Consider the following 25,416-nt stretch of genomic DNA (forward strand, 5'->3'; position numbering starts at 1 on the left):
AATGGGCTAGAGGTCTTCATTAGGGGTGCATAAGAGAAACAGAGATGGGATAATGACAGGTACTTTCTCAATTATTGAAATGAAGTTTGGATTTCTTTTCCTTTCTAGTTCATGTATAAGGCATAATCACTTTTTAAAAAACAAAACAAAAACTCCCAGCTTTTATTATTCTTATTTTCCCATTAGGTTCATTAAGAAACTTCAACAATGCTGTACTTGTCCTAGAAAAGTTAGGAAACACAGAATTAGGGAAAAGGAGTATTGAGATATTCTTGGGTTAAGGCAGACACAGGAATTTCTCTGTCTCCTCCTCTTTCTGCACTGGCCAGTGGTAAGCAATTGAAAACTTTTGTAATTTAATCTCTTATCTGCCATGGAAGAAACCTTCACTCACAGCAGCAATTATCTTAAAGAGGGGAAAGGGAAATATTTTTTTACATTTCTCAAGAACAGGGGAAGAAAAAATGCATACTATGTATTCTTATATGTTAAACTCTAAATATTCTGATTTATTTAAGAAACATTACTGAGTGTCTGCTGTGTACTGGGTCCTTAATGAGGTTCTGAGAATACTGAAATAAAATATAGTTTATGTCCTTAAGGAACTTTCAATAAGTATAAAAGGAAGATCAAGTTATTACCATAGGATACTAAGTGCTACAGTAGAGATCTGTGCAGGATAATATGTGAGCACAGAGAAGAGGCATCTGTCTCAGTCTGGAAGGATCAGGTCATAAGCCCACTACTAAGCCCAACCCTTTAGCTAAGATTAGGAGGAGTTGGGTAAATTAGGGAAGACGGATCCTGCAAGCAGAGAGAGAATAGTATATAATAAAATCTTAGAAGTGAGGGAATGTATGGTATGTTTTGTGTACCATAAGGTGATCCTATGGCTCCAAAAGGAACTATAGGGCAGTATAGGAAAAGAAGCTGTGAAGGTAGATTAGAGCCCTATCTCAATGATTATGACTATGTAGTTTGTACTGTATTCTTATTCATTCAAAATTTATTGAAGGATTTAATATATGCTTTAGAAGAGTCTTCCTGACAGTGGGATAGAGGATAAATAGGATAGAGAATAGTCTGGAAATCACTCAACAAACATACATTGATGCTAAGCAATGGTCTGAGATCCAGGAATATAAAAATAAGTGGCAAGCATCAAGTTGCATATATATATATATATATATATATATAAAATTATATTTCTGTTAATATACATATATTAAATACATATGTACATATGCTTCAATTTACAAAAGAAATAATGCAATCATTTCAAGTGATCAAAATGAGGACTTAAATTAAGCATTGGGAATAAATTTGGGAAGAAATCTAAGATTTTATTTAGGAGATAGAATGAAAAGCAGGTGGCATCTGAATGTAGGCCACTTCTGAGGGTGATGGCATAGATTCTAAGATGATACCCATGTATCTGGAAGAGAAGACTGGATTAATCGTGGTGCTGATGAACTGAAACCAAGAATGGAGAAGAAGGTTCAGATTTAAGGGATTGGGAAATAAGATGTATAGATTTTAGTTATTAGGTTTGGTTACCTATGGGACATGCAGGTGAAAATGTCCAATGGATGGTTGCAACTATGGACCTAAAAGCCTAGGTAGAGTTCTGAATTGGAGATTATAGACATAGGTTATAGAACAACAGATTTCATCATAGCCTTGAATGTTTATAACATTTCTGAGTTATATGTATGGGGTGAAAGAATATATGAAGGACAGGAGGGTAAGAGGAAGAAAATAAGGAAAACCAGTTGGTCGCTAGAGATTCAGAAATAGGTTAAGGAATTTACTATGAACAAGAGGAGAAACACCCATTCCTCTAAGAATTGGAGGGAACAAGAGGGAGAAATAGCTGCAAATGAAAATAAGTTTGCAGATAAGAGGTGGAGGTGGCAGGAAGTTAAAAGGGTTATCATGAATCACTTATATCTGGAATCCAAAAAAAGTCAAACCTGTAAAAAACAGAGAGTAGAATGGTTGTTACTAAGGAATTGGAGGGGGCAGATAAGACTGATGGTGTTTAAATTTGTAACAAGTAGTAAATAAGCCATAGAGATCCAATGCACAGTATGATGAATATAGATAATAATATTGTACTACAATTATTTAATGTGATAAATATGACTATAACCATCCTATTACAATATATAAATGTATCAAAGTAACACACTAAAAAAAAAGTAACACACTGTACACCATAAACTTACAAAATGTTACATGTCAAATTTATTCAATTTAAAAAATCAAATAAACAAAAAATAGGGTTATCATATGAGAGTCCATTTTTTTTCCTGTTAAATACAAGATAAGGTCATCTACTGAGTGAAATGATTTTAGGATATTCTGAAAGTGGTAATAAAGACTTGAAAGCGTCAGTTAAGAAAAGAAAGAAGAAAAATTTTGCATCCAGCCTTTACCATGAATTTTTGGTGGTGTCAATCCATGTTTGCTGGTTATTTTTTCAGCAAGTTTCTTGGTATAGAAGTAGAACAAGTGGGTGGCCAAATCCAGGATTAAGAGATTGTAGAGTTAAGAGTAGAAGAATTTCTGGTTAGGTGGCCAGAAAGTGCATACTAAAACAATTGAAATTATGTGCTTTGCAATATAAGCTAAAATCAGAAAGAAGCTAATCTAGGAGGAATCTAACAGACTAAGAACAAAAAGGTTTATGGCTGAAGTGTTCATGAAGTGAGAGAACAGATATAGAGGGAGTAGAAGAATGTGAGAGTTCAAAGGATAGGTTATTGTCAATGAGTAAATATTGATGTTTAGGATCTTCTATCTTCATAATGAGTCATAAAAGTGGGTAGCTGGAATGAGATTGAGGAATTCAAGAAACTCTAAGACTAGAGCAATTCTCCCAGAATGTTGGTAGGTTTAGGAGCATTTAGAGAGACTGTTGTGAAAGGAAGAGCAAACATTCTTGAATGTGAGGGAATGACTAGTATCTTGGAAGATAACTGTTTTGAGGAGAGACTGGTATAATTGAATGCCTTGTGAATGGTCTTTTGCTTAAGTTTAAACAAGTAATGGCCCAGAAGTGGCAATAATGAAGCAAGATCATACTTATCTTTTTGTTCTCCCACATCTAACTCCATCACCCAACCCCTGTGGTTTGATATGACACTAGACAGCTTCATATGAGGGGGTTACAGAGGCATCTGTATCCTCAAGAGACAACATAATCATTCCCATTTTAATGTGAGATGCCAGGCTTGCTGAAATAAACATTCTTTTTTTTTTTTTTTTTTTTTTTTTTTGCGGTACACGGGCCTCTCACTGCTGTGGCCTCTCCCGTTGTGGAGCACAGGCTCTGGACGCACAGGCTCAGTGGCCATGGCTCATGGGCCCAGCCACTCCACGGCACGTGGGATCCTCCCGGACCGGGGCACGAACCCGCGTCCCCCGCATCGGCAGGCGGACCCTCAACAACTGCACCACCAGGGAAGCCCTGAAATGCACATTCTTAACCACTTAACCACTGGGCCACCAGGGAAGTAACATAGCCCTTTCAAAAGAACAAAATAAATTTCCAGAAACAGCCCCTGAAGAAACACATGCATCAGACTTAACAGACAAAGACTTTAAAATAACTGTTGTAAATATGCTCAAAGAGCTGAAGGAAGCCAGACTCAAAGAACTAAAGGAAATCGGGAAAGCGATAATATGAGCAAAATAAAAATTTTACTAGAGGGGTTCAGGAATACCCTTGAACAGGCAGAGGAAAGAATCAATGAACTTAAAGACAGGTCATTTGAAAAAATGGAGCCTGAGGTACAAAAAGAAAAACGAAAGAAAAGTTAACAGAACATAAGGGACTTATAGGACACTATCAAGTGCAGCAATATATGCATCATGGGAGAAGGAGAAGAGAGAAATTCTTTTGAAGAAATAGATTATTTGAATAAATAATAAAACTTCTCAAGTTTAAGGAATAACATGGATATACAAATCCAGGAAGCTCAACACACTTCATGTAGGATAAATCCAAGAGTCCTACATCAAGACAAATTATAATCAAACTGTTGAAAGACAAAGGTGGAATCTGGAAAGCAGCAGGAGGAAAGTGACTCATCATGTACAGGGGAGCCCCAATAAGGCTGTCAGTGGATTTCTCAGCAAAACCTTGCAGACCAGAAGACAATGGGATGATGTATTTAAAGTATTGAAGAAAAAAACTATTAACCAAGAATTTTATATCTGGCAAAACTGTCCTTAAGAAATGAGGGAGAAATTAAAATATTCCCAGACAAGCAAAAGTGGAAGGAGTTCATTACCCCTAGACCTGACTTACAAGAAGTGCTAAGGAATGTCCAAGTTGAAGTGAAAGAGTGCTAGAGAGTAACTTGAAGCCAAGTAAAAACATAAAGTCCTCTGGGAAAGGTAAATACATAGACAAATATAAAAATCAGTATTACTGTAGTTTTGGTTTGTAACTCTGCTTTTTATTTTCTACAGGATTTAAAAGACAAATGTATAAAAAATAATTTTAAGTCTATATTAATGGGTACACAGTATATAAAGGTGAAATTTGTGACATCAATAACAAAGTGGGGGGCAGAGCTATAAAGGCATAAGGTTTTGGATGCAACTGAAGTTAAATTGTTGTCGATTTGAGATAGATTGTCATAACTTCAGGATATTATATGTAATCTCAGTGATAACCACAAAGCAAATATAAAATATGCACAGAAGGAAAGGAGAAGGGAATCAAAGTGTGTCACTACAAAAAACCAACTAAATACAGAGGAAGGCAGTAGCAGAATAAATGAGGAACAAAATGCTATAAGACATACAAAAAATAAAGAACAAAATGACAAAAGTAAGTACCTCCCTATGGGTGATTAAGTATAAATGGGTCACACCCTACTCAAAAGACATAGATTAGCATAAAGGATAGAAAAACAGGATTCCACTATGTGCTGTCTATAAGACTCACTTTAGATTTTAAAACATGCATAGATTGAAAATGAAAGGATGGGAAAAGACTCCATGCAAATAGTAACCAAAAGAGAGCAATTGTGGCTATACTAATATCAGACAAAGTAGACTTTATGTCAAAAATTGTTACAAGAAAAGGAGGGACATTACATAGTGATAAAAGGATCACTGTATCAAGAAGGTATAACAGTTATAAACATATATGCACTGAACATCAAAACTCAAAAATATACGAAGCAAACATTTATAGTATTTAAGGGAAGAAATAGATGACTCTACAGTAACAGTAGGCGGCTTCAATATCTCACTTTCAACACTCCCATTAATGGATAGAACAACCAGACAAAGATGATCAATAAGGAAATAGAAGACTTGGAACAACATCATGGACCAACTGGAAATAGCAGACATATACAGAATATTCCACCCAGCAGTAGCAGAATTCACATGTTTTTCAAGTTTACATGAAACATTCTCTAAGACCATATTTTAAGCCATTAAAAAGGCACCATAAATTTAAAAAGATTGAAATCATACAAAGTGTCTTTTCTAATCACATTGGAATGAAACTAGAAATCAATGGCAGAAGGAAAACTAAGAAATTCACAAGTATGTGGAAATTAAATAACTCTTAAATAACCAGTGGGTCAGAGAAAAAATCATAAGGGAAATTAGAAAATATCTTGGAGACAAATGAAAATGAAAGCACAACATACCAAAACTTATGGGATGCAGTGAAGGCAGTGCTGAAAGGGTGAAGAAAGATCACAAATCAGTAACCTAACTTTACACCTTAAGAAATTAAAAAAAGAACAAAATAAACCCAAAGCTACCAGAAAGAAGGAAATAATAAAGATTAGAGCAATGATAAACAAAATAGAGACTAGAAACTAATAAAGCCAATGAAACCAAGAATCAGTTCTTCTAAAAGATCAACAAAATTGACAAATCTATAGCCAAATTGATTAAGAAAAAGAAGACTCAAATAACTAAAATCAGAAATGAAAGAGGGGACAGTACTACCAATTTTACAGAAATAAAAAGAATTCCAAAAGTACTATGAACAATTGTACACCAACAAATTGGATAACCTAGATAAAATCTACAAATTCCTAGAAACACACAACCTACCAAGACTGGAACATGGAGAAATAGAAAATCTGAATAGACCTATATCTAGTAAAGAGGTTGAAACAGTAACCAAAAAGTTTACAACAAAGAAAGCCCAGAACTTAATGGCTTCCCTGGTGATTTCTACCAAACATTCAAAGAAGAATTAACACCAGTCCTTCCCACACTCTTCCAAAATATTGATCAAGATGGAACACTTTCCTAACTCAGTTCTATGAAGCCAGCAACCCTAATCCCAAGGCCAGACAAAGGCACTACAAGAAAACTACAGGCTGATATGTCTTATGAATATTAATACAAAAATCCTCAACAAAATACTAGCAAATGAAATTCAACAGCGTGTTAAAAGGATTATACACCTTGACCAAGTGCGATTTATTCCTGCAGTGCAAGGATGGTCAAGTAAATCAATGTAATCAAAATCAGTTAATGTAATACACCACTTTAACAGAATGAAGAGGGGGACAAAAACCACACGATCATCTCAATTGATGCAGAGAGTTGATAAAATAACACCTTTTTTTAAATAAAAGCGCTCAACAAACTAGGACTAGAAGGAAACTATTGCAACATAATAAAGGCCATATATGAAAAACCCACAGCTAACATAATACTTTTTCTCTGAGATCAGGAACAAGACAAGGATGTCCACTTTCACTACTTCTATTCAACATAGCACTGTAAGTCCTACCCAAAGCAATTAGGCAAGAAAAGCAATATCCAAATTGGAAAGGGAGAAGAAAAATTATCTCCATTTGTTTTCAGATTACTTGATCCTGTGTGTAGAAAATCCAAAAGATTCCATCAAATAAACTAGTAGAACTAATAAACAAATTCGGCAAAGTTGAAGGGTACAAAGTCAACACTCAGAAATCATTAACATTAAACAAACTGAAAAGGAAATTAAAAATTCAATTTACAATAGTATCAAAATGAATAATATACTTAAGAATAAACTTAACCAAGTAGGTGACAGACTTACACACTGAAAACTACAAAATGTTGCTGAAAGAAATTAAAAGAAGAGGGAGTTCCCTGGTGGCTTAGTGGTTAGGATTCCAGGCTTTCACTGCCGTGGCCCGGTTCAACCCCTGGTCAGGGAACTGAGATCCTGCAAGCTGCACAGAGCAGCCAGAAGAAAAAAAAATTAGAAGAAACATATGGGGGAAAGTCTGTGTTCTTGGGTTGGACCCTTACCTTTCACCATATACAAATTAACTTAAATCTGATCAAAGACCTAAATGCAAGAGCTACTATAAAACTCTTAGAAGAAATTATAGAGGGAGAGCTTCATGACATTAGGTTTGGCAATGACTTCTTAGATATGACACCAAAAACACAGACAACAAAAGAAAAATTAGATAAGTTGGATTTCATCAAAATTAAAACTTTTGTGCATCAAAGGACGCTATCAACAGAGTGAAAGGCAACCCAAGGAATGAGCGAAGATAATTGCAAATCATTTATCTGACAAAGGATTGATATTTAGAATATATAAAGAACTCCTACTCTCAACAACAAAAAACAACCTGATTAAAAAATAGGGAAAGAATTTGAATAGACATTCTCCAAAGAAGTTACGCAAATGACCAATAAGCACGTGAAAAGATGCTTGAAATCATTAGGGAAATGCAAGTTAAAACCACAGTAAGACACCACTTTGTACCCATTGGGATGGCTATTATAAAAAATTAAATTAAAAAAAATCAGTATTGGTGAGGATGTGGGGAAATTAGAACTCTTGTACATTGCTGAAGGGAATGTAAAGTAGTGTATCCACTGTGGAAAATAAATGATGTTTCTTCAAAACAAAACATAGGATTACCATGTAATCTAGCAATTCCACTTCTGGGTATATACCCAAATGAACTGAAAGCAGGGATTCAAAGAGATATTTGTATGCCCATGTTCATAGCAGCCGTATTTAGTGGCCAAAAGGTGGAAGCAACCCAAGTGCCCCTCAGTGGATGAATAGATAAACAAAATGTGGTATATACATACAATGGATAGACTAGTTGGATTCAGAAAGACAGAAAGTAGTAGGGTGATTCCTAGAGGCTGGGGGAAGGGAGTGGGGAATTAGTGTTTCAAAGGACAGATTTTCAGTTGGGGAAGATGAAAAAGTTCTGGAGGTGGATGGTGGTGATGGTTGCACAACAATATACGTGTACTTAATGCCACAGAACTGTACAGTTAAAAATGGTTAAAATGGCAAATTTTATGTTACATATATTTTACCACAACTTTCAAAAAATCTATCACCAAAAAACAAAAATCAGTGTAGCCTAGATTCTCCTACTATCTATGTTTTATTGCTGTTCACCTGTCATTCATCAGTTTGTACAGACTCGCCTGCCTTTTACCACTTAGCTGTCCATACTCCAAGTCAGTTCTTCTCACAGCATTTCTTCTAGTTCACTGCAGTTTAAGACTCAGAAGCTCCTCTTTGAAAAGTCAATGTGCTGCATCCATTTAAGAACATTCTGTCAAGCAAAGACATCTGAGTATTCCAGATCAATAAAGGAGACAAAGACAAATAAGGCAGGTAAGTGATTTTTTTAAAATACTATTGGCCAAAATTACAAAAGCAGCACATGCTTATTGAAAAAAATGCAAATAATCCAAGATACACAGAATATAAAGTGATGGTCCTCTCCCTCACTTCCCAGAGGTAATCATTGTTAGTAATATATGTACATCCTTCCAGAATATGTGAATCATGTTTTTTCAAAAATGGAGTTATGCTAATTTGAAAAAGGTTTTAAATTTTTAAAAATATCTTTATCTTCACCATCATCATCACTAAGATTTACTGAGGCTTACGTTTGCCAAATTGCTTTACAGTCATCTGATTTAATCATTATACAGCTATTACGAGGAAGCATTATCTTTCATAAGAGGAAACTGAAGTACAAAAAGGGTGAAATAACTTGCCCACAACCATATCACTAATAAGTAGTAGAACTATGATTTGAAAAAAAAAAAAACTGCTTGACCACAGAGTTCATGTCTATGACTTCTTTGCCTAAAACCATCCATAGTCTTTCCAGTTCACATGTACAGAACTACCTCATTCCATCTAATAACTGATCATATCTCTTGTACTACCTCTTACTTAAAGCACTATTTTTCTTTAACATTTCAGACACCATATTTGATTTTTCTCATTCCTTTTTGGGTTGCATTTCCTCATTCTTCTCTGTAGGTTTATTCTCTACTACCAGGTCACTAAATATTAGACTTATTCAAGGCCTTCTTTGCATCTTACTTTATATTCTTGTATGAGCTATTTCATCTTCTCCTGTGGCTTCAAATACCTATGACAGTGACTCCTAAATTTAACTCCCTACTCCAGATTTACCCTGTGAGCTCTAGACCTATATATCTTATTGTCACTTGGAAGGCACATTAAACTGAATGTCAGACCTGAACTTATATATCCACTATTTTTTCCCACCTATACCATATTAATAGAGTAATGAGTTTTATAAGGTACTGTGTGGAATAATACTGCCTTTTATTTATCCTAAATTACCTCACTTAAATTTCAAAGGATGATCCTTCATACTTCTACTAATATCCTACTATTGATCATCAAGTATATTTACTTTCCCTGGCCCCTAAGAGGTGTTCTTATCTATACCAAATTTTCCATTGTTACGTCTAGGCACTCCTACCACCATGACATTAAATTGTTTGTCTTAGAACCTCTAGTCTGTAAGAAAACATGACTGTTTTTAGCCCTTCCTTACAGTATAGCCTTTATTCTAGACCATATTAAAATGACAGGTAATCCCAGAAAATACTGAACCAATTGTATCCTTTTCCCTCCTTCAATCCTTAAATTCTTATTACTTCGGAAAGCAGAAAGGAGAATTAACTTTTTATGAATGAGTATATTTTACAAGAGTCACATACTTTATATGTAAATACTCCCAGCCCTACAAAGTTGGCATTGGTAGCCCCGTTTTCAAATGAAGAAACTGAGACTCTCAGAAATAAGTTAATTTTTTAAAGTAAGTGGCAGAATCTATACTGAAACAGTTTATCTGACTCAAAAGTCCGCATTCATTATACTAACCTAGTTAAATCACAGCCCATTCCAGGTTTTCAAACTGTTTTCTTCCCATTGCTATAAATAACCAAATATAATCTTCCCTATCCTTGGATAAATCCTTACTTTGTGTTATACATCTCTTACTAAGAGAGGCTAGAGTATGAAGTTTGCCATTCATATTTCTTTTATTCGTCCTACAAATAACTTATGATGTTCCAGGAACATAATAAATGCTAGGGATTCAAAGATACATAAAACATAAAATGTACCTTTTAAAGGATTCACAGTCTAATATGGCTTATTCTGTTTCTTGCTTTGTATAAGCACTTAGGTATACCCAGACTAAAAGGTTTTCTGACTGTTGCAAAGTAGAGGAATATTTTAATCACAGTAGCCCCTGACATAAACAACTTTTAATGTGCTAAAGAATAAGAGAAGAGATTATTATATAGGGCAGTTGGTAGAGTTGGCTTGGCCCCTGAATTTTGTGCAGATAGAATAAGCTATTGTTACAAAGAGATCAGGAAATACCATGCTTAAATAAGATAGAAGTTTATTTTTCTCTCATGTAACAGTCCAGAAGTGAGTAGCCAGGGCTAGTCAGGCAGCTCATTCACCCCTAAATTACAGTTTCCCTCTCTGGAGTCACAGTGGCTGCTCCACTTGTTATCATTTCCCTGCCAGTAAGAAGAGAGAGAAGTGGGGAAGAGCAAACAACTTCCTTTTAATGATGTAGTCCAGAATTTGGACAGGTCACTTCTGTTCATACCCTGTTAGCCAGAACTTAGTTACATGGTCACACCTAGTAGTGGGGAAGGCCAGTAAATATATTCTCTAGCTGGATGATCATGTGCCCACTTAAAAGTCTGTATTACTAAAAGAAAGAATGAGAATGCATACGTGGTAATAATTAGCAGTCTTTGCCATATCTTGTGACTGACTAGTTAAGTTGCCTAGGGAGTTTCAAATATCACAAGATTCCACAGTGTGGAATTAAATATTAAATCAGTTTTATTATACCAAGTTGCTTGTCACTCATTTCTGCCACTGTCCTGTGGGAGAAACCAAATATATTTTTAAAAGACTTAAGTACCCTCTATTGTTTCATTGACCAAGAGAAGAATCATTAATAAAGTAATAAAAACATCTGAAAATTTAAAAACTGATTGCCAGTTTAAAAGTCAGATTACCATATTCATAAATGATTAAGTTACAGAAAACTTCCTGCATTTGATCTGCTTGTCCCCAGAACCTTTGTATTTGTATTATGTAATCAGAAAATATCTGCTTGTTGAGAAAAGAAGTATTTGTCTCTTCTTGCCCAGTTCTTGATTAAAAGAGAAAAATCTACAATAACTTGTATAGAAAGGAAGAAATTTTCTTAATTCTAAAATAGTTCAGATGCTGTGCTATAAAACTGCTTTTTCTTTGTACTGATAAGTAAGGTGAAGGATATAAAATATTTCAAGTCATGCTGTGTGCTAAGCAGAGAGCCTTATTGACTAACCAGTGGGTATAAGGTGAAAACCTCAAATAAGACTAAATTTATGCTGTCTTTTTATCATAAATTACAGTTCTAAATGTTTTTCTGACAATAAATGTAAAGTCATAAGGATTGTGTTGTCCGATTGCTTTATTCTAGAGCTAGTCTTGACCCATGTGAAATGTAAACTCTCAAGGCTTATGTTACCTATTAAAGCTTGTAAAACATGTTTTAAAGGAATGCATAAAGGCCTAACATGCCTTTATTTTACGTACTACTTTATTTATTTATTTATTTATTTATTTATTATTATTATTTTTTTGCGGTACGCTGGCCTCTCACTGCTGCGGCCGCTCCCGCCGCGGAGCACAGGCTCCGGACGCGCAGGCCCAGCGGCCATGGCTCACGGGCCCAGCCGCTCCGCGGCATGTGGGATCCTCGCGGGATCCTCCCGGACCGGGGCACGAACCCGTGCCCCCTGCATCGGCAGGCGGACTCTCAACCACTGCGCCACCAGGGAAGCCCTACTACTTTATTTATTTATTTATTTATTTGCGGTACGTGGGCCTCTCACTGTTGTGGCCTCTCCCGTTGCGGAGCACAGGCTCCGGACGCGCAGGCTCAGCGGCCATGGCTCACGGGTATTAGCCGCTCCGCGGCATGTGGGATCTTCCCAGACCGGGGCACGGACCTGTGTCCCCTGCATCGGCAGGCGGACTCTCAACCACTGCGCCACTAGGGAAGCCCCCTACTACTTTATTTTAAAATGCCTTTATTTTCACTTAAGATGTGAATGGCCTCATTATTGTTTACTACTCTTCCTTTTTTCCTTTCTTTGCTCCTCAAAACATTTATCTTGGTGTAAAGTGTCGGTGGGAATAAAGTAGTTCACTCTTTTTTTTTTCTACTGAAGCTACTGGTATTAGAATAAAGGTGCTTCTGGCTGTTTCTGATCGAAGCCTTATTTCTTTTATTGTACATTGTGAGTACTTTGCCATAAACTTGTTTTCCATCTATTAGAATTTAAAATGTTTGTAGCCTTTGTTCCAGATCTTAATTTTCAGAAATATGTCCTGTCAGAACTTTTAGGCAGGTATGCTAAGATACATATTCAAGAAGATTCATTAATAATTAGGAATATTTAAATTATGATACCAATTCAAAGATTATTTTGAGCACCTACTCAATGTACTGTATCAGGAACTGCTCTAAGTTACTGGGTCTACAATGAGCAGCAGAAATGCTCCCTACTTCATGAAATGATGGCACAGACTAGTTAAGCAGAGACTAGTCAAACAATCCTGTAAATGTAGTTTCAAACTCTGATAAGTATTAGGAAGAAAAGTAAACTGCTTTTTAAAATGTCTGTTAGGGATTTGACCTAATTTAGAGAAGACAATTTTTATGAAGCGATGTGGAAGGGCAAGGTTGGGGGGCTTTCCAGGTACAAGACCCTTTGGCCTAAAGAACTGAAAGTATAAGGGAAATAATGCATTGAGAAGAGTCAAGGGCAAGACTTTGTAGAGTTTTAGAGGCCATATTGAAGATTTTTGGTTCTTTATTCTATAATCAGTAGGGAGCCATTTAAGGTTTTTTGGGGGGAGGCATAGGAGGAGGAAAGAGTGGGTCTTATGATTAGATTTACATTTTGCAAAGAACACTATGGCTACAGTGTAGAGAGTGGATTGGCTGACAGATTTACGAAGAGCAGTTAGGCCGTTGCAGTAGTTCATTAATGTTTGATGCTTGAACTGTTACGTCTACATTGGAAATGAACAAGTGGATAGATTTGAGAGTATTTAAGATTAAAATTGACACTTGGTGGTAGATTGGCAATAGAACAAGTAAATGTCAAGGATGGTTGTAACTTTCTGGATAAATAGCGGTGCCATGTATTGAGAGAAGGAATACTAGAAAAGGACAGATTTGGTGGGGTTGCGGGGGGTTTGAGGGGTTTGTTAGTTGGAGAGAGGAGATCATTGGATTTGAGTAAGTAAAATTTGAAATGCTTTTTCAGTAGCACTTGGCCACATAGATATAGAGTTCAAAGGAGGGTTCTGCTAGAAGGAGAATTTGAAAGTCTGGGAAATAACCAACCACTGGGAATGAGATTGCCTGAAGGGAGAATATATAGCAAAAAGAGGACCTTGGTAGAGCTAGATAGACTCACATGAGTCTAGCCATGGTGCTTATTTAGGGGCTTGGGCATTGTAGTCAGGCAAACCTGTATTCAAATCCCAGCTCTACTACCTACTGAGAAACCTTGAGCAGGTTATTTTGTAACTCTTTGTGCCTCAGTTTTCTCATCTATAACATGTGGGAAATAATCTCAGAAGGTTAGTTTAAGGATTAAGTGAGATAGAGGAAATAAAGCTCTCTAATTTCTGGAGCATAGTAAATAGTGAAATGATAACGTGTTGATGAAAAATTTGGTTGCAGAACAGTTCATGTTTTTAAAAAAAGATACATACACATGTACACAGAAGTTTTGAAAGGGCAAATGCCAAAGTGTCAGTAGTAATTACCTCTGAGGAGGAAAGGAGAGCAAAGTAAAGGAAGAGACTGTCACTTTTACTTTGTACGTATCTGGGGTTTTCTTATGGTGGTGATGGTGGACATTTTGTTGTTTTTTGCATTGTTTTCAACAAACGTGCTACTTTTGTAGTTTTTAACTACAGTTTTATTTCTTAATCATTTCTGAGCCTATTTTGTCTCTTTGTAAACTTTGAACAACCAGAGTTTGTTTTTTTGCTTGACAGAATGTTTTTGATTCAATGGAGATACCACACTGATTTCTTGAAGAGAAGCTTCTGAGTCCTAGATTACAGTGAACTAGAAGGACTAAGAAACTGGCTTAGAGAATGGGGTGGTTGTGTGGTAAGTCTGGTGACAAATTGCCTATGTACAGTGATAATCAGAGCTTTAGTTAATGGACATATGCACTACATGCTATAGTAACAGATATTATGTGGAAACGTTCATTATTACAGGAAAGTGACTAATGTTTACAAAGAGCTTATTATGTGCCATAATAAGCAATCTCCTTCAATCCTGTAAGTAAATATTATTTTCATTTCAAAGTGAAAGAAACCAAGGCTCAAATAAGATGAATAAATTAATCAGGACCAAAATGAAATATTGTAAAATAAAAATAATTTACCATTTGGCATGCAGAGAAATTGGTGACAGCACTGTCACTTAATAGTAGATAATCAGATTGATAATCTGATCTGTCAAATTGCAGATCTCCTAGGTAAGTCTTGGTATCAGGAAGGTGGGAGAGGGCAGGGTTTATAACTCCCTAGTTATAGGAGAATACAGCAGAGAATGGTTTAGCAATGAGCTGTGTAAACCAGATTTCTGAGTTGCTAATCCTATACCATCTCTTTTTTTTTTTAACCTAAAATTGAAGTTGGTTTTTAGTTTACCGAAGTTTCAAGATAAGACAATTAGTTTGTGTCTGAAGTGTTATATATTGGAATAACTGATATTTAATTATCTTCCTTCATGAACTGTGGAGCTTCCTATTGAGAGCTTTTGTGGTAGCCAAGCAAATCCTTCAATAAAGATTTTGTTCTCTTTGTTAATCTTGGAACAGTTTGAAAGGTTTTTAAACCAAGGCTTTTTCTTTTAATCCATTCAATATTTACTAAAATTTTTATTCTTTTTATACTTAGAGGAAAAGAATGGTATGTCTCAGAATATTGGGATTAGTTCTTGAGGATGGGAAGAGATAATGTTTGACCTATTTAGAGAATTATGGATGACTTAAGGACACTTGAACTTTTTTTTCCCAGTTAGGAAATACGTGCTTTGGAAAATATGAAAAGTGAGAATTTTCAGTATCAGCAGTAGGAAAAAATTCAATTTATAGAACTCTATATTAATATTTATGAAACCCATGAAAACTTGAGCAGCTGTATGTCCAAAATTATAGAGAATATGCTGCCTTAGTTTTGAAGATGGATTGAAATTTTGCCTGGATAAAGGGACATTTCTTAAGATAAGCTTTTTGCTTTATTTATGATAGTTGAGAGTATGTATGGACAACCATTTATAGTAAATTCAAGATGTGTACTGTATTTAATCACCATTGTTTTAAGTTTTGCTTTTGAACACTGAGAAGGAATACAAAGTACATTCTGGCACCAAGTACCTAAGTACCTGTTTACCTCTTTAGATGCTGATAGACCACTTGTTTTGCTAGTCTTTGGAACTGGAAGGAGTGTCAAATACACAGAAGCCAGAGTCATCTCGGCCAGATGGTGTTTGATACAGATGGATGGTTAGTTGTCATGCAGATCTCCTAGCTGGTAACTTGTTGCTGCCATCTGACTCAAAGAATCATTCACACACACTGGCTGTCAAAAGCATCTTCTCTTCTGTCTGTTTTAGCTGTCATGTCTGTGCTCTGTACAGAAGTGTTGACAAGACATTGCTGTTGTACATTTTCAATGTGGTTGTTAGTGATTTTTCTGTTTTGTTGGGTCTTTGGTAGTGCTGGAATGTACTTGCTTTTTAATTGTACTGTTTTTTTTTAAAAAAAATACTGTGACAGTGCAACAATTATCTGACCTTTTAAAAAGACTTTTCAGATAGTAAGTTTTTTAACATCTGTTCAGTGAACAAAAGCATTTACTAAAAAGAAAAAAAAAACCAAACTTCTTGTTCCTGTTAGTTTCCAAACATAGCAAGTAAACTGAATTCTGCTGGTTATTTCCTAGTTTGATACAGTATCCTCTTCTGGACTTCCCCTCTCATAGCCTTGTGGTCAGAAGCTTTATACTATTTTCTAAATATGTATTTTCTCTTCTCAAATTAGTACATTTTTTTCTGAGAGTATAAGCTTCCCTTTTTTTCCAGAAAAGGAAAAAGAAAATCTTCAGACATGGCCTTTTTTTTTTGCATCCATCTTCTGAAACTTAATTTCCTTTTGTCTTATTTACCTACTGACCTACTGTCTCTATTTTTCCTATTTTCCTTATAGAAATGTAAGCAAAACCTTATCTCCATTCCTTCAGGTTACTTCTGAAGGCATATCTATTTCTCTTACATTTCCTTATAAAACTTAATTAGTTTATTTATTCGACTAATATTTATTGAGCATCTCAGTGTGTGCCAGGTACTCTGCTGTACTTTGGAGATGGGGTACTCAGGAGAAAATAGTCTCTGCCCTTGAGGAGGTCATAGTCTAAAGGGAAATCATACATATAAACATTTAGGCTAGACTACTATAATTGATATAATGTAAGTATGTGGAAAGAACAGTAAAAGAACATGGGTCATTGCTGTTCTATTTCCCCTGCTATACTTCCAGAGTATTGGTTTTTAAATTATTACAGAATTTGCTTAAGTTTATAAAGTACTTTGTTAAGTTGTTTAAGAAATAGTTCAAAGCTTCAACTTGAAATTATTGTTGATCTATAGATTTTTTTTCCAGCTAAAACATTTTCAGCATTATTCATGTATTGTAATATGTTATATGCAGATGTGCTAAAGTATGTTTTTAAGCCAAAAACTAGAAGATGAAAATTACCTGGCAGAGGCTTTCTGAGTTGATTCCAAGAGAAAATGCAAGTCATTTGTTTTTTCATTAAGGTTGGGGGAAAATATATAGTACATGGAGAATGGACTGAGGCTTGAATAACTTATACATTTATTCTGGGCCCGTCTCTAACTTACTAAGTTTTTTGTACTGGTTACTTAATGCTGGATAGTAGAATATATATAGCTCTCAAAGAATAGTGAAAGAATGGGTAATTTTTCATTGATATTTATGAAAAGCTTTTGAGTTCTTTAGAGAAAGTTCTAAATACACAGAAGTAGATAGTACAGACTGTAGTATCAGCGTGTTTGCTGATTCCTCAGCCCGGGTGGCTCTGTGTAGCCAGGTAAATTTAAAGTATTACAGAATTTGCATTAGAGGTTTAAACCCTTCTTACAGTCAACCTACCCACTCTTTCTAGGGACTTGGATGTAAGTTTATTTAGGAATAAGAAGTCTTATTTGGGGAAGCCTGGCCCTCGACTGGAATATGGTATCCAAGGTTCTGTTCTCAGACTCCTAGTCATATGACATATGGTTCAGACAGATTCAAAAGACTCATTCTTTTATTCATAATAATAAAATTTACTGGGATTTTCTTTTAATTGGATTCTTTCTTTTATTTTATTTTTTCAATAAGCATGTACTGAATTCCTCCTATGTGTAAGTTACTTTGCAGAGTTCTATGGGAGTATCAAGTTATATGGTACTACCCTCAGGCAACATGCAAACACACCACTTGGGTTATTTACCAGCTTTGTCAGTTACTCATGTTTGAAGTGTAATACTTATAAAATTTCACCTTTTATTTGGGAAAATGTGGTGTTTTGCTTTCATTTCTTAAGCTAATTTGCTTTGGGAACCTAGGAACAGCTGTATATATAAAGAACTTTAGGTTTATAGATCGCTGAAAATAATAGAGCTTCATTAATTTTGAACTTTGATTAAGTATCAATTCAAAATAGAATATTTAGTATCTATTGAAGGACAGTCCAAGATTATTAGAACCCCATTTCATATTTCAAGGAATTTACAATTTAGTCATTTATATGTTCTTCTAGTGATAGAAATTGTTAAAGAATTCTCTGTTATTTTTTGGTCATATATTTTTCAGACTTTGTGCTAATTTGATAATTTTAATGGAACGTTTTCAAATTTCGGGTTTGCAACATTTGTATTCTCTAATGCAAACTCGTGTCTTCTTTCATTGCTTAATTCTCACAGCCACTACAATGAAATAGTAAGGTGAATGGATTAAAAATATAAGGGAGGGCCTCCCTGGTGGCGCAGTGGTTGAGAGTCCGCCTGCCGATGCAGGGGATACGGGTTCGTGCCCCGGTCTGGGAGGATCCCATATGCCGCGGAGCGGCTGGGCCCATGAGCCATGGCCGCTGGGCCTGCGCATCCGGGGCCTGTGCTCCGCAACGGGAGAGGCCACAACAGTGAGAGGCCCGCATACCGCAAAAAGAAAAAAAAAAAAAAAAAAAATATATATATATATATATATATAAGGGAAATTGTAGTGTTTAAGATATCCACTAGAGATTAACCATGTGTTCTCTTGACTTCTTAAAACTTAATCTTAGAAGTTTCTGATCAATGTATTTTATAATTTGTACACATCCCTTTGATTTTCATAGTGTTTTAGCTATAGCTACTTCCTTTGTGTTTTTGTACTCTAAAAGTAAATTCAAAAGTATGTTTATTTAAAAGACATGAAATCTTCACTTTTTAAAGTTAGTGGGTATTTTTATAGAATAACTTTAATATAATATCCATTTTGTCATTCAGTGCTTTTTTTGTTATTATTAAGGATTAAATTCTAAATTATAATTTTTATCCAAGAAACTATACATTGAACTCTTAACTGAACTTTCTTTAATTAAGAAGATTTTTAAAATTTTACAGTGTTTAAAGCATTTTAAATCACTTATGTTTGTAATGATTATAAATGCATTATTGGATCCTATTTTTAGCTCATAAATAAATGCTCCAGCACCTGGGAAATGGCAATATGGGTAACTCATATCTATATGTAATTATTAAGGGACAGTAAATGTATGTACATGTCTGTCAGTAAATATCAGGCTAACTGGTTTTTATGTCAGCAGACTGAGAACTATGAGCAGAGAATACGTGAGCAACAGGAACAGCTGTCACTTCAACAAACTATTATTGACAAGCTAAAATCACAGTTACTTCTTGTGAATTCCAGTCAAGGTATGTTCATGTTAAATTTTTATTTATTTCTTAAACCTCTGGGAGAAAAGAAAGATGGAAGTTAAGTTTTTCTATTTTATTTCTCCATTGTTTCTCAATAGTTCTGATATTTTAATAACTGTGGTACAGTTACGTTTATTTAGAAATGAACAGTTGCAGGGAATGGGAAAATGGACATTCACATATATTATCTGGTGGAACTCTTAAGTTGATAAAACTTCCTAGAAGACAATTTGTCAATAAATAGCAAAAGCTTTTAAAATGTCTGTGCCTTTTAAACCAAAAATTCAAGTCCTAAGAATATATCATAAGAAAATATTTCTGTAAGTACTCAAGGTATATATGCAAGGATGCTCATCACAGTATAATTTCTAATAATGGAAAACTAGAAATAAATGTTCAACAGTTAAATTACAGTCATTTGTGTGGTGAACAGCTATGTAGCCAAGAAAAGTGATAATAGGTGTTCAGTTACAAACATGAGACATATTCATGATATATAACAAACTGAGCAAAGCAAGATAAAAAATAAATGTAATTTTATCTATGCAAAAAAAAAGATTCTTTTGTGAATTTATAGGTATTGGAAAAGAAAAATTCTGATAAAATATAAACCAAAATGTTAACAGGAATAATTCATAGATAATAAAAACTGTGGGTAGCTTTTATTTTTTTTATTCTTTTCAGCATGTCTTCATTTTCTCATTTTTTAATAATAAGCATAGAGTATTATGCAAATAATTATCATAAACAAGAAATGCATACCTAAAAATATGACAAATAAAAGTTTAATTACATTGCTGATGATAAGATACAAAGAACATACTTCTAGTTTTCTAAATTCTACATATTTTATATACTATTGATATTGGAAGAGTAGGGGTTTTGTGTGTTTAGTAGGAATGAAAGTAAAACAATATGAATCAAATATGCCAAAATCTAAATTGTCAAAGTAACTATTATCTAAAGAATTTTTAAAATTCATAGTTTAAAATCTCTACTCTTTAAAATTAGGGGTTTGGGTTTGTATTCTTTTTACTTTTCCAGATGGTACCAAAAACAAGGATTTCCCGCTTATGTCTAAGAGGTTTTTGTCTTACAGATAACAGTTATGGCTGTGTTCCCCTGCTTGAAGACAGTGAAGCAAGGAAGAATAATTTGACTCTTGATCAGCCACATGATAACGTAAAGTCACGAATACCAAAAGAAAAAGAATCAAAGGTAGACTGCGCTGCCGGTTTATTCCCTAAAGGAAATAAATGAGAAATCGGGCTTCTTGAATTATTTAGTCAGTATTCTATCACATTTGGGATGGGCAGGAATGGTGGAGAAAGTGGATAAGATTCTTTTCAACCCTAACACTGCTATTGCAAGAATCAAAATTTAAATGGTGGTGCATAACACATAACACATCTTCCCCATTTTATTTTCCTGAAATGGATCCACCACTGGAATTCTAAACAGAAGTTCTTTATATACAAACAAGTTACTTACATGTTCCTAAGTATATTTGAAGCACTATTTCCAAGTAAAATAAAGACTTAAATTCCCTATTTCCTAGTATTCTCTTTTCTATCTCACAGGTGTTTACCAAAGAAATAAAAGATTTTACATAGAAAGAAATAAGATAGTAAGACACAGATGATTCTGGGCTAGAAAATAGCATTCTAGTTTTTTCATTTGCCTGTGCTTAATTAAAAAACAATATCTGCCTAACTAGCTTAAGCTAAAGTCTTCATTGAAGCAATATAAAAAGGAATATTGCGTATCTGCAGAGAAATGTGTACAAAGATGTTCATGGTACATTGGTTAGAAACACCCTAAACATCCGTCAGTAGCAGAATGGTATATCTTTACAATTAAACATTTTAGAAAAATTAAACTAAATATTTATATATTAATATACCTAGATTTCAAAAGCAATGTTGAGTAAAAAATGGAAATTACAAAACGAAAAAATGGGAATAATTTATTTAGATTTTTAAAAAATATAAAACATGATATCATTTATAAAAATATAAATGTGTAGTAGAAGTATAAAAACATATGCAGGAAGGGTATTCTTTAGAAAAAGGAAGGTGGGGAGAAAAGAGACTGATTCTGGGAAAGGAATAAAGAGGGCTTCAGGTATATCTGTAACTTTTCTGTTTTGGTTTTTTTTTTTTTTTTTTTTGCGGTATATGGGCCTCTCACTGTTGTGGCCTCTCCCGTTGCGGAGCACAGGCTCCGGACGCGCAGGCTCAACGGCCATGGCTCACGGGCCCAGCCGCTCCGCGGCATGTGGGGTCTTACCAGACCGGGGCATGAACCCGTGTCCCCTGCATCGGCAGGCGGACTCTCAACCACTGCGCCACCAGGGAAGCCCCAACTTTTCTGTTCTTAAAGAAAAGTTCTGAAGGAAATGGCAGAATCTTAATGCTTGTTAAATCAGGGTGGTCGAGATATAGATGTATATTGTATTCTCCATGCTTTTCTGAATCACTGGAATTTTATGTTTAAAAATGAATTTTTTTAATGAGATGAGTTGGGTTTTAGTGAGATGAAACAGCTCTTGAGTGAAATAATATCTCCTAACAAATGAGGATACTTAACAACCACAAGACAATTAAGTCAAGAGTGCTATATTTATTTATTTATTTCCTTCTAAATCAGGTAGGAGATTTTAACTTTGTGTGTCAAGGTTATTCAGTTACTTATCCCATAACTAAGACTATCTTAACTTGTTTTTATTTAACATGAAATCTGAGAAATCCAGTTTGACAGTTCCCTATAAATAAAAATTTTAGAATGAAAAATTCCCTACAGTGTCTCCCAGTTCATATTTCTTTATTTAGAATCATTATTGGTTTTTTTATTTGAATCATTCAGCTCTCTTCACCCCCACTCCAATTTCCGTTTATCTAAAACTGCTAGCAAACACAAGAAACTGTGCCACTGGAACATGTTCGGGTTTATTTTGCAAAAGACAAAATTCAGAAACAGTGATTCTGACTTTTAGAATACAGTTTTGTGATAGAGCCTATAATAGTACATTTTAAAATCATTGAACTACTATAAAATGCTGACATAAATTTAGTGATTAGTAACTAATATTTGCAGACCATTTTCCTGTTTCAGAGACTTCTAAATGTCATGATTTATCATCAATTTTTAGTCAGAATTCTTATATTTATTCCAATTATAACATTTCTTTGACAATAATAAAATATCTCCAGTTCAAGTACATAGAAAGTATTTTTGAAAGTAGCAATCTTGATTAGAACAAAGGGGATAATGTGAAAGGCTCTAAGATATATTAATAATTTAGTTTATTTTGAATTTGGATAATTTGTCATTATGAAAGTTTTAGAGTTTGTCAATTAGTGTTCAAAGAGAACCTTCAAACATTTCTTTTTTAAATTATGTTTGTTTTAATTTGTAAGATGTCTTTATGTCTCAAATATATATATATCTGAACAGCTGGGCTGAAATTAAGTGTAAGTAACAGAAATCATGTCAAAGGTATTTCCAAAAAATTAATAATGTTGCATCAATTATAACCTTATTTGTGGACAGACCATAAGAGGGAAAAATATAAAGCTCCAAGTAGGAAATAAATCTAAATTCAGTGAGTTCTTTTAATTATCTTTACTAACAGGGGAAAGATTTATTTGACAGCTACATATTTAACTCCTTGAATAGCTCATCAACTCAATCTTCTTGTACTATAATAAAAATTAGCAGTTTTATATTTCAGTTTTCTCATCTTCCTTTATATATCTAGAGCCAAAGTGCTAATGAACATTAAACATATAAAGGATTAGAGAGAAGAAATATATTCTAAAAGAATGGATAAATTGGATTTATTGAATATTTAAGAGCTGGCTATATATGCGTTGCAAAAATTAGTCCTAATTTAGAAAAATACTGGCCAATTGAAATTAAAATCTTTTCCATTGGCATATATGTTGATCTGAGCTAATTAAGTTATAATTAAATACACTTTTAGGTAATACAAGTGAAATCCTTTCCTGACGGAGTTTGATTGGCATGGATATCATTAAGGTTTTTCCAAAATGAAAAAATTCCATATTGGTTGCTTGCAATTTTGTCAAAGTATGCATGTACACACTAGACAAAACCTAGAAGGTAGTATGCAGAAATGGCTAAGATAATGGTACAGTTTTCTGTTTTCAATATGCTTTTATTTTATTAGCCTTCTCAAAAACTAATTGATTTTATTTTTTTTACTGAAGTATAGTTAATTTACAACATTATGTTAATTTCTGCTGTACAGCAAAGTGACTCAGTTATACATATATATATATATTCTTTTCCATTATGATTTATCATACTGAATATAGTTCTCTGTGTCATAAACAACTTAACTGATTTTAGAAATTACATTCCCAATCAGTTGGCCTAGCCTCTGTAATGAATTAGTGACTTAATAGAAATGTTTTGAACCAACAACAGAAGGAGGCTACTGCTAACCACTCACAGTCCTTTCCTCCTCCTATTTTTGGTGGGTAGTTTGAGGACTGTTTACCTTGTTTAGGACTTGGTTAGGATATTTGAAAAGGGAAAGACCCCCAGACATTATGGCAAATGGCAACTATGGCTGCCTTGGAAAATGAGACACATAGAGTGGAGGAAAAAGGAATATGTTGAGGGAAAAGAGGACCTTTTAGAAAATTGTATTTGAGAAACATGAAATTTATAGTTTAGTCTGTTCATAGAAATCCTACACAAAGAGCATGCAAGAGTCCTTTGATTTCTAAAAGGACATAAAAAAGTCAAGGTCGCAGAACCTGTGTCATTGGATGACCCTTAGTATTCTGCTTATAGTTTAGCGACATTAGAGGAGAAGTACTCAGTTTAATGGAAAACTTGTGTTTCACCTCTTGTACACCACTGTAGTTTGTACTGTATTTCTTGTTGAGATAGGATTCATTGTATTATCTATCATATAACAAAGTACCCCAAACTTACCCCAATATATAGCAACAACTATTTATCAATCACTTTTTATGGGTCAGAAATTCAGGAGTGACTTAGCTGGATAGTTCTGATTCAGGATCTTATGTGATTGAAGTCAGAATGTGGCCAAGGGCTTCCAGTCACCTGAAAGCTTAACGGTGGTTGGCGGATCCACTTCCAAGATGGCTCACTCCAAGATGGCTGTTGGCAAGATACCTCACCACATGGGCCTCTCATCACAGTGTGCCAGCTATCTTCCTCAGAGTAAGAAAGAAATAGATCCAAGGGAGCAAGGAGGAAGCCACAGTGCTTTCTACAAGCTAGTCTCTAAAATCACACCTTTGCTTCCACTTTATTCTGTTCATTAGAAACAAGTCAGTAAGTGCTCCAGAGATAAGAAAATAAGTTCTTCTTCTTGAAAAAAAGATTATCAAAGATTTTGTAGACATACTGTATTTAAAAGCATCACAGGGGGACTTCCCTGGTGGTCCAGTGGTTAAGACTCCGCACTCCCAATGCAGGGGGCCCGGGTTCGATCCCTGGTCAGGGACCTAGATCCCACATGCCGCAACTAAAAGAGCCTGCGTGCCACAACTGAGACCCAGCACAGCCTAAATAAATAAATATTTTTAAAAATAAAAATAAAAGCATCACAGGGATTTTAGATTGTGGTATACAGAAGAGGGTACCAAAAGATCAAGGGTGTGTGTGGGGGCAGCATAGTACATCATTTACCATATGATAAATATTAATGAGAGTTAAAGGAACCTGGCAGAATTCAATAATGAATTTGACTCTCCTGAATCCTATTGTTATTCATCTCAGAGCAAAGAAGTAATCATAGCTTATTATCTTGAGAATAATTTCAAAAGTTCTAATATGAATATAGACTTTCCAGAGGAGATTAGCTGAGCAGTGCTTTAGAGAACCAAGAAACTGTTGCATGTTATTACTTTAAAAGTTAAAAATTATAAGAAATCAAATAACACAGAAATGCATACACTTATTCTTGGCAAAGACTACTATCTTGTTTGCAGGACACCATTGTCAGACATAGTAA

The 25,416-nt window shown here is 34.6% G+C and overlaps 1 protein-coding gene across 10 annotated transcripts in view; it reads left to right on the forward strand.

Moving 5' to 3' along the window:
* The window catches only part of TANK (TRAF family member associated NFKB activator), a 78,193-nt gene that overhangs the window by 22,777 nt on the left and 30,000 nt on the right, over positions 1–25,416 (forward strand). For 7 of the 10 annotated variants that reach the window (XR_014294859.1, XM_082630531.1, XM_082630532.1 and 4 more), the window contains 2 exons: positions 19,286–19,397; positions 20,500–20,618. Coding sequence is in view for 9 of the 10 variants with exons in the window: in XM_082630531.1 (XP_082486657.1) it covers positions 19,286–19,397; positions 20,500–20,618 (231 nt within the window). In the remaining variant the exon portion in view is untranslated. Of the gene's footprint in view, positions 1–8,525; positions 8,639–14,392; positions 14,511–15,813; positions 15,919–17,119; positions 17,207–19,285; positions 19,398–20,499; positions 20,619–25,416 lie in introns of those variants that run through there. The other 3 variants (XM_082630533.1, XM_082630530.1, XM_082630529.1) reach the window with 3 other exon arrangements.

Source organism: Mesoplodon mirus (assembly GCF_964341445.2).
Source record: "Mesoplodon mirus genome assembly, chromosome: 8".
NCBI classification, from domain to species: domain Eukaryota; kingdom Metazoa; phylum Chordata; class Mammalia; order Artiodactyla; family Ziphiidae; genus Mesoplodon; species Mesoplodon mirus.